Below are 14,686 nucleotides of genomic sequence, written 5' to 3' on the forward strand. Positions count from 1 at the left end.
TTATATAAGGACTAAATTGCTCATTTTTATATTAGAGGACCCAATTTGCTCTTGAATTTCTAATAGTTTAACCAACAAAAGTCTTACATGACCTAACAAAAAACCTCTCCAACTAAATTGCACGCATAACTTGTTTAGCAAGGTTCATTATATTGTGATACAAGAAAACTGATCTGAGGCAGTACATGAACTGTCCTCTTTCTCTTCCAATGTTCGGCACAACTCATCTACTTCTTCCCTGCATTAGTAAACTGATCACTTAATTTGCTTATATAAAATTCAACATGCAAATACTATACACATTCTCTTAGACATGCTAAAGAGTAAAGACTTCAAAACATGGGGCATATACCATATACACACTTCTAGACATGTTCATTAGTGGTTTAACACTACTTTCTTTGTTTTTGGTTTGATTGCAGTTATTTATGGGACACATACTTTCTTTGTCAATGCAAAGATATCACCTATTTTAGCCTCAAATCTTTGAACAAACATTTTGCAAATTACATGGCAGGCAATGCATTAACTTTTCATATTAAAAAAACCATGCAAATGATAAAAGAAATCCACAAAGTTTCTAAACATGTTCCATTCCAACACAATCAAAACCGAAGCATGTGAACACAGCAAGATCTTGAAACAGAAGTAAGTCATGGCATAAAAAGATAGGAAAATGCACAAAGAACAAATAAGCACAGATGTGACTACCACACAAATGATGCAACTAACAACATCAGTAACAAAACATGGAAACCTTAAGTTTAGTTGTTAAAGTGACATATTTGTCTTGATTAAATAGGTCAATGATCTGTGTTCTTCCATTGTCATGGTTGAAAAAGATGAAGAGGCTCCAATGCATAAGCCATATTCTACTCTGAACTTGGTTCAAAGGTGATAAGAAGCTCTGCAGCAAAAAGACCAATAACTGAGTCAACGAATAATCGGAAAGCAAATTGTCAAAATAAAAACCGAATAATCAATGGGGATATAACCAAAACCTTGGAATCGATTATTTCTTTCAAACGATTAAGTTCTTCAAGAGCAATATCCCAGTTTTGCATCAGTATCTCGGCAGCAAGCTTCCCCCACAATGCACTCAAGCTCCTTTCGCTGTTAGTACATAAAGCCCGATACTGATACTGATAGTCAGCAGCACCAGAGTAGTTGCCACACTCAAATTGGAATTTTGCATACTGATATAATGCCTCTATTTGATCTGGACCAATCTGTTAAAAAAATAATTTTATCCACCATTAAATTAAAAAAAAACTTCAATTAATTCAAACCCAGGCAAAATCAAAACTGTAACAACAAAGAGCATGCTAGAATTTTAGCACAAGAAAGCATATGCATCTATTTGGTTATTCTTTATATTTTCCTTAAAAATCACATAATGTTATGACTATTACAATTTCACACTTGAATGGGTTATTCACTAAAAATCAAGAAGGGGTTAAAATAACATAAAAATAACCTTAAATTCATGAAAAAGGGGGGAACAGACCTGGTAGCGGTCATTAAGCATCTGGAGATTATACTGTTTATCAGCACGCAGTTCCTGAACAGCGTTAGCGTTTTGCAAGAAAGTGACGAGAGGAGCGGCGGCATCTTCAAAGCTTTGAGACGGCGACAACCTCGACTCTCCTATCGACCATGTCCCGAGGGACATCATCGGTCTTGTCTGAGCTCTTATGGAATATTTGTCTTGTTCAAAAGCTCAATCTTTGCTTTCAAGATCTGTTCATCTGGGTATAGTTGTCGCTCTTGCAAGAACTCCAGCAATGGTTGTAAAGTAAAAGAAAAGAAAAGGTTGAGAGACAGAGGGAGCAAATCGGTTGAAACTTGAGCAAATCGATAGAAGGCAGAAGGAAGGAAGAGGAGACGCAATGGGAAAGCCAATCAGGAGGGTCAAACAGGGAGGGTAAACGAAGCAGCACCTAAACTGAGCTTTGGGGATGTATTACAAATCGGTGGATTTCACCGATTAGGTCAGGAATGTATTACACCCGTAATAGCATTACCATGAACCAAATAAGGGAATAAATGAGGCTTAAGTGGGGCCCACTGATTATAGCCAATACACCCAACCAAACATGCTCTTACTTTCCTATTACTTGTCTTCCCGTAATAGTTATTCTTTGGTATCACCGAATAATGGCTATTCCATGCAACATTGAAAAATAAAAATATATATATATAATTTTCAGAATAGTCCTTTAAAACTTAAACTTAGAAAGTATAAAATAAAATATTTGAAATATTTTAGATATAATTTAATTTAAAATATTTTAATATAATTTAATATAAAAATAATTATATTTAAAATTTATTAAATTATATATTTTATTTTATCAAATTATATTTAATAATTATTATATTAAAATATGATTAAATTATTTATTATTTATTATTAAATTATTTTTAATAATTATTATATTAAAATTTAATAACAATAACAATAATCATTTACCTAAAAAATTTGCTACTGTGGTCATTTCAGTTCTTTTTCCTTATACTATTACAACATCATTTCATTCAACCAAACAGTTGAATTACTGATTACAGCACTATTCCATTACAACGAACCAAACATAGTGTTAGAGTTCTATTAAAGTAATAAATCTATTTTACAATAATAAAATTACCACAACTTTCCTTTAAGTAAATTATTTTAACTAATAATTGTAATTATAAGTATCACAACTTTTTCATATATTTATTTTGTAGAGTTCTATTTAAATAATAACTCTATTTTAAAGTTAACACAATCTTTTTAACTAATAATTGTAGTTTGAATTCTAATTATTTTTAATTGTGTAATAATCACAATTTCTATTAAATTATAATTATTTTTAAATGTATAAATATTACACCTTTTATTTTATTTCAACCTTTTAACTAATAATTCAAAATTAAATATTATAATTATTTGTAACTATAAATTTAAAAGGATGAAAAATAAAAAATATATATTTTCACATGTTTAAAATTTTTTTTCAAACTCATACTTTTATATATATAGACAAAGAGATTATAGATTATTAAAAAATACAAAAATAAAAAGCTTGTAAACTCAACCATTCCCATTTCATTTGTTTTTTTTTTTTTTCTGTCCCCAGTTTTGGGTGGTTGTCTTTTCTTTGTGCTGCATTCCCTTTCCCTGAGGGCAAAGTTAGACAATTTTTGAAATTTTGATGGCTACCACCAAGTAGATAAGCACCAGATTGAATAAAATCATTAAAAAAATTTAAAATATTAAATCCAAGTTTAACATACATAAATTATGTGTGGGTATAATTGTTGGTAAAACTATAAATTATAAATAAAATAAAATAAATTTGATTCTAGGCATTATGTTCCGTACATTAAATTGAGCCATCAGGGATGCCCTCCTAGGGGGGAAAATGCAGGTCTATCCTTTAATGCAAGCTTTAAATGTGTAGTATGTGAAGAAATGGTGGTCTGCCATTTGTCAAAAACAACTTCCAATTTCCTATGTGTAAAATCGTGTCATGGTCCAATCCAACAGTCTAGTTATTTTACTTTCATGTCACACCAAAAAATGAAATTGATTATGTGCCCACGCATATAACAATATAATATATATAATCATGTAATAAAGCTTTTGATTTATATTTACTAGAGTATAGTATGATATTTTTGTGGTAAATAAGAGTAGATAGAGTTTGGTCTCAAAAATAATAAATATTATTTTTAAATTTATAAATTTACAAATTAATATTATAAAATTACATTTGACCTTCTCAAAATTTATGAATCATCTCTAATTTTTCTAAAACAATTTTTAACTTCCTCGATTTTGCACATAAGACAAGGACAATTAATTTTAATATGAGTATCATGATATTATATAAAATACATTTACACTATACAAATACTTTTGCATATAAAATTTAAAATTACTATTTAAATAAACATATAACAATTTAACCATGACTAAAATAAAATCAATAAGAATATGATGTATGAATAATTGAATATGACAAAATATAAAACAAAATTTTAGTCTTGGAGAGGAAAAGTATTTTAAAGACAATTAAGTATTTGGATAAAGTATGAATAATAAAATTTAGTAATGATTAAATTGCAAATGTTTAAAAGTTGAAGGACTAAAATGCATATTAACCATTACTGAAAGTAGGTGAAGTTAAATAAATATTTTTATGAATGTCACAGGGGTATGTATTGATACGTGGGAATGGAAATTTGAGATTCAACAACCAAATTGTAAATACACCAACTTTAAATTAAACCTGTTCATGGGCCAAGCGTAACACTCATAACCTGTACTCATCGCCAGATTAGGGTTACAGCATATTACCGTAATATCTAGAACAATCAATAGCAGATAGCATCAAGTTGTCAATTTAATTAACAGAATTTCATAATAATTTATATAAAAGTAAAACATACATTTATGGGCCTTAAATCGAACCTTATAAGGCTTTAAAATTAGTTTATGAACAATCACGGACCAATTCGAAACAAATCAAAAGATTTAGGGAAATTATAAAAATTTTCAAAATAGGGGTCACACGGCCGTGTGATAGAGCCGAAACCATGTAGTTCCAAACATGGTCGTGTGGCCAACCATGTGTCAGACTGTTTACCTTTTGAAATGCTCTCACACGTCTGTGTCGCAGGCTGTGTGCTAGACCATGTGAAACATGCACCTAACACGTTCAGGGCACACGCCCGTGTGGGTTGCCCTTGTGTGACACACGGTCGTGTGACAGCCCGTGTCCTAGGCCGTGTGTATGCACAAATATCCCAAAACATGCTCATTTCATATACAAATGCTTAAGTACTTAATTATACACTTACACAAGAGTACATTTTAAACTACTCCAAATCAAGTTAAACAACCAACCTATGTGCCTAACCAATGTGCCATCATTGACACCACATTTCAATTATATACAAATTCATTATTAAGCTAAACTTTCAAACCATAAATACATACCATCACTAATAAAAAAACTTATCAATTCATGCTTGATTAGCATCATCTACTCATGCCTCAACTTATCAATTCATGCTTGATTAAGCATACAAGTCTCAAATAGCTACTTAGCACAACAACGATTCAAAAACATCAAACCACAACATATGTGTTTAAAACTATCACCAAACATTCACTATTAGCCTATTACATTTTTAAGCCGCAACATGTTTCAATTGACTTACTATGGGTCCCATAATATCATAATCAACTCAAACCAAATTTATCATGCTATATTCATTCAAACTTATCATTTCTTGCTTAGACTCAGGATGAAACATGCATACTTCACTTAATTACTCTTGTCACAACATCAAATGCACAACGCACACACATTTCAAATACTATGAACCATTACAAAACATAACCAGATGTTCCTATTACATGCCATATAAGCCAATATGTATTCAAAAGCTACCAAATGATCCTCGGATAGGGTGATTTCTTCAAGCTGATTCGATCTCCCGTTCCACAAAGCATATCTACAAGAAATAAGACAAATAACACGAGTAAGCTTTCGTAAAGCTTAGTAAGTTCGTTGATTGAACAGTAAATCTTACCGAATTAAAACTCAACAAATCAAATAACAAGACTAAAGAACAGAGTTCATGTCACAAGGTTATTATCAGAGTTCCTCTCAATCACAGCTCACAACATGTGAGTATTGCACAGTACAATAGAACAAATCAGTTTCCATATTTCAGTAACTTTTAGAGATCAATAAACATAGCCCGATGAATGATAAGTGGATACGAGTACACGGTTAACCAGCTAGCACACTAAATGCTCGTATGAGCCAATTTATCTAGCACACCAAATGCTCGTATGAGTCAATCCATCCAACACATCAAATGTTCGTATCAATAAATCCATCCATCACACCAAATAACACTATAATATATCACAAAATTTCGCAACAGATGCAGGATCTCGGCATATCCAGTGAACAGAGAATATACAAAATCATCTCCACTGCTCAACTCAACCCTGTACCACGCATAATATTGGCATGCCAATCGTACTCTATCCTACGTTCATCGGTTTAGAGTATCCCATCACAGAACAATACGTAAATATCTCACTATCTCATATTTCATATGCAAGCATTAGTTCAACAACCAAACATTCATCGGCTTAGAATATCTCAATCAGTGATCGATACCACATCAATTTATTATTTCCATATATTTTCAATTACATGCATCAATATATTATTCAACATTCAAAAATTAAATTCATATAACATACACTTAAATTGTATTAAAATTAAACCAAACAAACTTCCCTAACTAAATTGCAGCAATGACAAAGGTACATGGATTATTTGGTAATTTCTCTTTCCTTGGTTTTCCACTCATTCTTGATCTAAAATAATAATTTCATTCAATTCACTAATTTCAACAACAAAATTAACTAATTTTATGCAATTAAGTCCTTTTGACATTTTATGAAATTTCCCCAATATTTTACTTTTATGCAATTTAGTCCTTAAGCTCAAAACTTGCAATTTAAGCATTTTTAACCACAATTAATTTGAGCCAAATTATTCAATACCTTTCTACAGCCCCTACTTTCTATTATTTCACACCAAGTCCTTATACTTTTATTATTTTCACATTTTTGTCCTTAAACATTAAAATTAACAAAAATCACTTTACAAAATAGTCCTATTTAGCAACCAAGCTTAATATTTTACCATAAAACTCCAAGAAAAACTCAAATTCATCAATGGCACAATCCATAACATTTAACAGTTTTATAAATTAGTCCCCGAGTAAGCTAGATTAGGCTAATATGAGCTCAAAAATATAAAAATTACTAAAAACAGACATCAAATACGTACCCGATAGAGAACCCTAGCTAGCCAAAGCTTGAATCCCCTTAACAATGGTGTTTCGGCCTTTGGAAGAAGAAAACAATGAAACTTTATATCCAATTTGGCTTTTATTTCATTTAAATTTTATTTATTTACTTAATTACTATTTTACCCTTAATTAATTCATGAAATTTTACCTTTTTTATCATACTAGAAAATGGACTAATTGGTAAATCCTTATTTGATTAGGATTTAATTGTAATTTACCACAATCTAAAGAATTCCACATCATTTCTATTATTAGGCCATGTAAGGAGGGTCCAATTACAATAATTGGTCTTTTAATTATATTAAATTCAATTAAACAAGCTTATTTACAATTTAGCCTTAAACTAATTAAGACTAAATGAATAAATAACCCAAAAGTTAGTGGAATGATTGACATCCACCACCGCTTGGACTTTTTACTACGGTTTAATCACCATTTTGGTCCCTTTACTATTTTAAATCTATAGCAATTAACTTTTATCTCTTTTACAATTTAATTCTTTTACCTTAATTAAGCAATAAACTATCAAAATTTCCGTACCAAACTTCAATTCACAAATAATATAACTCTGTAAATATTAAATAAAAACATTTACGACCTTAAATTACGAAAACGAGACCCCAGTATCTCATTTTCAACAACCACTTAACTTTTGGACTAAACAACTTATATTAACTATTAATTCAATTAATTAAAATTCCTAAATCAAAATTTAATATAAAAATTATTATTGACTCAAATAATTTAAATACTAATTATACGAATTTTCTCGTCGATTTTGTGGTCCCGAAACCACCGAAAATTGGGTTGTTATACTGAGCTACCCGCTCAAGCCCAAAGGCTCGCTCGAAATTTGGAAGGATTTAGGAAAAAATATTAGGCCTGAAAAATAGGCTTGGGTAAAAAAATTAGGCTTGTTTACAATATGGGTCGAGCTCAGGCTTGAACACTTCGGACCCGACCCGTTTTAAGTTTATAATACTTTATATATTATGTAATTTAGAACACATTAAAAAATTAACCTATATTGAATATATAATATTGCTCTAATATAAACATTAAAATAATGTTAAGATGATTATATAAAATTTTCAATAAATAAAAATATATAAAATTATTAAATATTAAAATCATATAATATAAATATTTTTATAAAAATTAAAAAATAATATGATCGGGCCTAAAATGAGTTTAGGTTAATTTTTTGCAAATATAGAAATTTTAGGCTCAAATTTTGAGCCGAAGTGAATTTAAACAAACATAAAATATATTAATATTATATTTAGACCTAAACCCTAAACCTACTTATTCGAATGCCTTATAAATCCACCCAAAACTCTACTTCTTCTCTCCTATTTTGATCCACCCATATATATGGGTAATAAAAATAAAGGAGAGTTTAGCATTAAACCCCAAATTAAATAGCAAAAAATAGAACTCCATACCTCTCCACTGATTGGAGGAGACAAGATTAAATATAAATTTCAGTTTCTCATCTTCAAAAGATCACAATCTAGACTTGGGTTCTCAATTTGTATAGAAAGCGATGAGGAACCATAGGGTTTGACAATATTCTAACTTCAATTTGGCTCTCCTACACTTTAAATCAAAACAGCATCTATACACTAAGAGGGTTTCCACTCAGCATCATCTTCTTTCATCTTTCTTCCCACTCACTATGCTTTAGAAACGCCTGAGCATCAATTTGGCCTAAGCAACGGCTAGGATAGGATAGGCTTTCTAGTTTTGGTCAATTTGCGATTCAAGGCCTTGGTTAAATCCACTTTTTAGTCCTTCAATATGACCGGCTTTTGCAATCTCTAACTAATTTATTTGAAAAAAATTGAAACATTTCGTATACTTGTCAGAAAACGATGGCAAAACACTTTCAGATAACATTGATTCCTATTATCCTTGAATAGGCTCCATTTGGATATGGTTATTATTGGATCCAGTTACATTAAATGGTTTTTATTCTGGCTCAAGGTTGACCATCCAACGGGCCAGGCTTCTAAGCTTGAATAACATTTCTGGTACCCAACATGAATTATTTTTTAATAATTAAAAATATCAAAACTCTCTTCAACCTTTCGTTCTTTTTCCTTTAATTCATCAAACTCTAACACACACTCTGTAATACCTTCTCCTTCTCCGCTCCACCGTGAAATTGTCCCCAAACTAAACAAAAGTTTCATTATAACATCATATACACCTAATTATGGTTCGAGTTGGGTTAATCTAAAATTTTAGATTATTTTCTAAATTCGGATCAAATTCGAAAAATGGGTCTAAAATTCTACCAAATTTCGACTCAGATTAAAAATGCTAAACTCGAACTTGACCCGGTCCGCTCGTATTAAATTTTTAATATAAAAATAATTTTAAAAATATAATACATCAAAATACACTAAAAAACATTAAAACATATGTTTCTCAACAAATTAAAATACATTTAAAAAATTATAATTAAATAACACTAACATAATTGCAACTTAGCAAGTAAATTCTGCCCAGACCAACTTTTTTTTATCTAAATCTATTTTTCAAAGTTATATTTTTACCAAATCATCTCACTTTCAAAACTGAAGTCTAGGTACGAGTCCAAAGTAAGTTCCTATTTTTCTAAATTTTACTGCCTTAAATGTAAAATTAGTCAAATTATACTGTTTTGTCACTTAGTCACGTAAAGATTTTATTTTTATTTTTATTTTTATTTTGTTAAAAGCGGCACATAAATTGTTAATTTTCTTTCAATCTATGTAAAACATGATACAAGCCGATAAAAACATGACATTTTTATTGCACATTCAAAATTCTTAAAGAGAGAGATGATGGGGACTAATTTGTATCACAGTAATCTTCTCAAGGAACTACAATTCTATCTTAACATCAGCTGTTCTCTCCAAGCATTTTGTCATCCGAGAAGAATATAATATATAGCAGATTAAAATTAAAACATATATATTGATATTTATTTCAATCAAAGTGTCAAAACAACAGGACTAGACCAGAGAGCTCCATAGGAATGGCATTAGCCCAATATTATATATTGAATTTGATAGTTTATATATATATATTTTTTTTTACTATTATTAACATTGCAACAAAAATGAAGATACAATAAAAATGGGGCTTGAACGCCTTTGTTCAGCCACACTAAAAAAAAGGTGCTTTAAAGTTCTCATCAACACTAATTTCTTCTTTTTCTTTTCTTTTTTTGCTCTCACTTGATATTTATATTTGCTTCTAATAAGAGGCCAACAATTCTAGTTCATGGTTTTCCTCTAACTGTAACAATTTGGCCAAAACTCCAACTAATGGAGCTGTATTATACGTGCAAGCCTCGGTTTGCATGTAGTTATCTCTTTGGTCCCAAAAATTATCTTCGGAATCGGGTCCCCCGACCACCGCCCCAACCAACACATTAGGATTCACTTCGGCTCGATTATACCAATGGTCATAACCTTGAGTGCACCCAATGAACCCTTTATTCTCCCTGTATGACACGATTGAGGCCCCTCTATGGTGCACCTTGGTGGGGTATTTTGATCCATAACCCACTAAATAACTCATGTTCATGGGATTTGAACCTAGTACGTAATCAACTTGAGATTTGGCAAAACTGAGGATCTCTTCATGATCCACTGTTCCGGCAGGACAACGGAGGTTTTGGTTCAAATCTTGGAGGAATTCTGAGTAGATGGTGAGAAGGAATGCTGCCGTCGTCACGTATTGCATGTTGTTCCATTGCCGGATGTATAAAAGGCCTCCTGGGGTTCGGTCAATGTTGGTGGTGGTGTCGTTGTTTTTGTTGAGACATGAGCATAGGTAGTACTCGGCTTTTGATCGGTATTGCTTCAGAATGTGAGCGTGCTGCTTGTGTTTTTCCTTCTCCAGCAACTACCAAGGAAAAAAACAGAATTCATATTAATACCATTTTCGTTTAATATAGAATAAAAACTAAATCGATTGAATCGAAAATTAACAGTTAAAGTAGAATATTAAAATGAATTAAAATCGAAAATGAAAGAAGAAACAATTGAGTTAAAAAATTATCATTGTCTTGATAGAAAACATGAATGTTCCATAGAAAAGATCCAAAATTCAACAACATTTAAATTGACCACACCATGATAGGTCCACGCTAGGTTTATTCAAGAATGGAGCAGACCAATTTAATTTAAATTGAATGCAACCGTTTTGAGTTGTGTTTGATGAGTCGTAATAACAAATATTCAAGGATTTTTGCAGAGATTTACAGCAAAAATAAAAGGTCGAAAATACGTGGGTCTACAAAAATAAACAAGCTTGTGACGGTGAAGGTATGCCCAACATTCATAAATGAAAGAGCAGCCTGTAACCATTCACTTTGATTGGCAGTGGGGCAAAGACATCTACCAAAAGACCCTACCTCAAAATGCTTACGATATTATTATACATTTGTTTACCGGGTTAGTTTACACCGCCTATGGTTTTGGAGCGGCAACAATGTAGTAGCGGAGCATGAGAAATTACTGATCTAGGCATCAATTGCACATGGATCGGTGCACTTATGGTTATAAGTAAAATTAAAATCAAAAGATGGTTCCTTGATTAGGGATGAGTCTATCAGTGTACTTTGCTATGTTTTTTTTTTATATAATAAAAAGAAAAGGTGGAAGTGCATGTTCATTATTACATCTTTGAATCTAGAAAAAAGCAAATCTCATGAAGATTTTGGGGAGTCATCCCCTCTTAATTCGGATTAATAAATTTTAATATTCAAATATCTTTGTATATGGAGAAACATTAGCGTAATTTGTTTTGCTCCTGTTAATATTTTTAAAAGCACCGAAACATTGGTTAAACATGGACATCGATTTGGCATCATTAAATTGTTGTATGACTGATGAGAGGGATTTACCTTTGAGGCCATAATTTGAACTCCAGCGTACTTAACATCCCAACTGAACTCCGTAATGGCCCAACCAATCCCACCAAAAGCATCAGCATTGTTTACAACGTATTTCAAATACTCCTCCTTGTCGGTGGCCTCGTAAAGCCACAAAGCTGCCCACAGCAACTCATCCATGTATCCGCTCACCGACGCATAGTAGTTTTTCACCACCGCAACGCTTCCGTCATATTTCCCCCTGTACTTATCCCCGAACTCAAACAACTAACACCCGCCCAAAAAAGGAACCAAATTTCAAAACCCAAATCTAATTTTTCATAATCATGGAAGATGTAATATTTAAGTTAAAACAAGGGCATAGGTACCTCTTGGGCATGGTGCAAGAGTAAGTGGGAATAATGTGTGTTTGTTTTCTTGAACACAATCGAGGCGGCCGCCATTGCCGCCGCCGTCTCTCCGGCCAGATCCGATCCGGGATTGCTCTGGTCGATCTTGTAAGCTTGGCGCGAGGTGGTCATATCCTCGGGGCGTTGCCAACAGTAATGGTCAGTGTCCCCATCACCCACCTCTGCCCATAGTACATTGGGGCTGGTGTGTGCCTTGATGAAGTAATCCGTCCCCCATTTAATAGCCTCTAAAGCATGCTCCAATTCCCCGGCAATGGCGATTTCGTCGTGGAATTCGATGATACCCCAAGACAACATTGTGACGGTAAAAGCCATTGGGAGTCCAAACTTGACGTGATCCCCAGCATCGTAATATCCCCCCACTAAGTCCACCTACAATAACAGATAACATTTCAACTTAGAACAATATTTCGAGAAAAAAAATCCAAAAAACACTAAAAACCCAGTTTCTGGGCATTCAATGAATGGGGACATACTCCTTGCTCCAATCCATCGGTGAGGCCAGAATGATCGCGCCAAGTGACGCGTTGGTTGTAGGGTAAACGACCGGATCGTTGGGATTCAAAGTAAAGGAGGCTCTTGGTTAATGCATCGGCATAATCAAATGGTTGAGCTGCTGCTGTTGTTGCGAGAATGGCGAAAACAGCAGCGGAGAAGAGAAGAAGGGTGGAATGGGGGGCAAATCTGGGGGTATTTTGATGATTGTTGTTTAGCTGCTGCTTCACCATCATCTTCTTCTCCATTGTCCCCTCCTTCCCTCCTAAACCAACCATTTTATTTGGCTACTTATTTAGGAGTGAAGTGAGCAGAAAAAGCATTATCTTTCTCTCTGTAGTTGGAGGGCTTAACTTAGCATTACGTTACGTAGGAGGTAATGTGTAACTACAAAAATTAGTTCAAATTTTATAATTTAAGAAATTTTGGGGGTTTAGTAAAAACTAAAAACTAGTTCTACTGATTTCGGTTTTTGCATTAGAATGTGAATAGACGGCTTTTTGTCTCTTTTTTCTCCTTTAACGTAGAAAGCGTGATTTAAGCAAATGTGTCATATCCCTCTTTCTGAGCATTAATTAATGAGAGACCCCCTTTGGTATCTATTTAAATTTAATTTTACTTAAATTTTATCATCTAAAATCATTTTAATCTATGTAGATTACGCTTAATTTATGTTTTGTAATATTTAATTTTAGCCAAAATCACTAACAAATTAATAATTATATATCTATCAAACCAATTTTATGAAGATTTAGTATACCCATAAACGCATAAGAATATATAAAAGTTTTACAATAAAGGTTGCTTAAAGAATAGAATAATGTCATAAATGATTACTATAAAATCATTACTTTTTCAATTTAGTCCACCAACTTCAATTTTGTATTTAAAAATTATTATTTATCAAAATTTTGATACGTTCCTTCACTTTAAAAATTATGTTAGTTTTAAATTGAAAATATTAAACCATGTTTTTAATTTAAATCCAGAATTTTGTAAGACTTTAAAATTAAAGTATCAAAATACAATTATTTAAAAATAAAATTTCCAGGTCCATTAAATAATTCATTTTTTAATAAAAGTAAATTGGAAAATTCATAAACTAATTAAAATAATGTTTATTTATTTGTCTATTTTACATCTGAAGCACTAGCTCCTAATTCCCATGAGCTCATAATAAGTGGCCTGCTGCCACAATTTTATATATAATATACAGGTCAAATTCCACTTTGGGTATATTATGAATTTAGTACTTGTACTTTAATTTAACCGATTTTAGTCTCTTTACTTTTCAATTTTTAAAATTTAATCCCGATCCAATGGTAACAGCTAAATCTAGTTAGTTGAATTATGTTTTTAGTCTTGTATTATGCTCAAAGTTATAGATTTAATCTACATTCATCAATTGGATCATTCCTAATGACTATTTTTGAATTTCAAAAGTTTAGTCTTAATGTAAACGAAAATTGTTAAATCTATTAATTGTTTTTCAAGAATATATGAAAATAACAAACAAACATAACATTACACATGTTATAGTTATCATTTGGTTAGGACCAAAATTTTCAAATTCTAAAAATAAAATGCAGAGATTAAAATGATCAAATTAAAGTATAAGTATTAAATTCACAAATTATGCAAAGTACAAGGTCTAATTGCAAAATTTGACCTGCAATGTCTAATATATATGTATGTATGACAAGGGACAAATCTAGGGGAGCTGGCAAGAGCCCCAATCCCTCATAAAATAAAAAAATTTTCTATTTTAACTAATTTAAAATTAATAAAATTTTAATTAAATCCTTTAAAAATATATTTTTATTATCATAAAAATTATAATTTAACTCTAGCTCCTAAAAAAACTAGTTTTTAATGCGTGGAGGTGAAAATTCCGCTCCCCAATATGAAATCTTCTTTGTTTAATTTTTAAAATTTGTGGCCATGAAAGAGACAATCCCAGTGCATAATAGCGAACAGTATCTGCAGTGACAACATGTTT

The 14,686-nt window shown here is 31.6% G+C and overlaps 2 protein-coding genes across 2 annotated transcripts; both read right to left on the reverse strand.

Annotated features, from left to right (window-relative positions):
* On the reverse strand, positions 1-1,672 carry LOC105800993 (eukaryotic translation initiation factor 3 subunit E). The gene is made up of 4 exons (XM_052623680.1): positions 1,508-1,672; positions 1,002-1,229; positions 758-907; positions 1-238 (listed from the first exon to the last, which is right to left on the reverse strand). Exons 1-4 carry the CDS (start codon positions 1,670-1,672, stop codon positions 224-226), a joined length of 558 nt encoding a protein of 185 aa, XP_052479640.1. The 3' UTR covers positions 1-223.
* Positions 1,673-9,907: 8,235 nt separating this feature from the next.
* Positions 9,908-13,124, reverse strand: LOC105803457 (endoglucanase 11). Its single transcript, XM_012635667.2, has 4 exons — positions 12,669-13,124; positions 12,151-12,564; positions 11,795-12,049; positions 9,908-10,791 (listed from the first exon to the last, which is right to left on the reverse strand). The coding sequence occupies exons 1-4, from the start codon at positions 12,963-12,965 to the stop codon at positions 10,138-10,140; spliced, it is 1,620 nt and encodes a 539-aa protein (XP_012491121.1). The 5' UTR covers positions 12,966-13,124; the 3' UTR covers positions 9,908-10,137.
* Positions 13,125-14,686: the final 1,562 nt, after the last annotated feature.

The sequence above is a fragment of the Gossypium raimondii genome, chromosome 11, assembly GCF_025698545.1.
Source record: "Gossypium raimondii isolate GPD5lz chromosome 11, ASM2569854v1, whole genome shotgun sequence".
Classification (NCBI taxonomy): Eukaryota; Viridiplantae; Streptophyta; class Magnoliopsida; order Malvales; family Malvaceae; genus Gossypium; species Gossypium raimondii.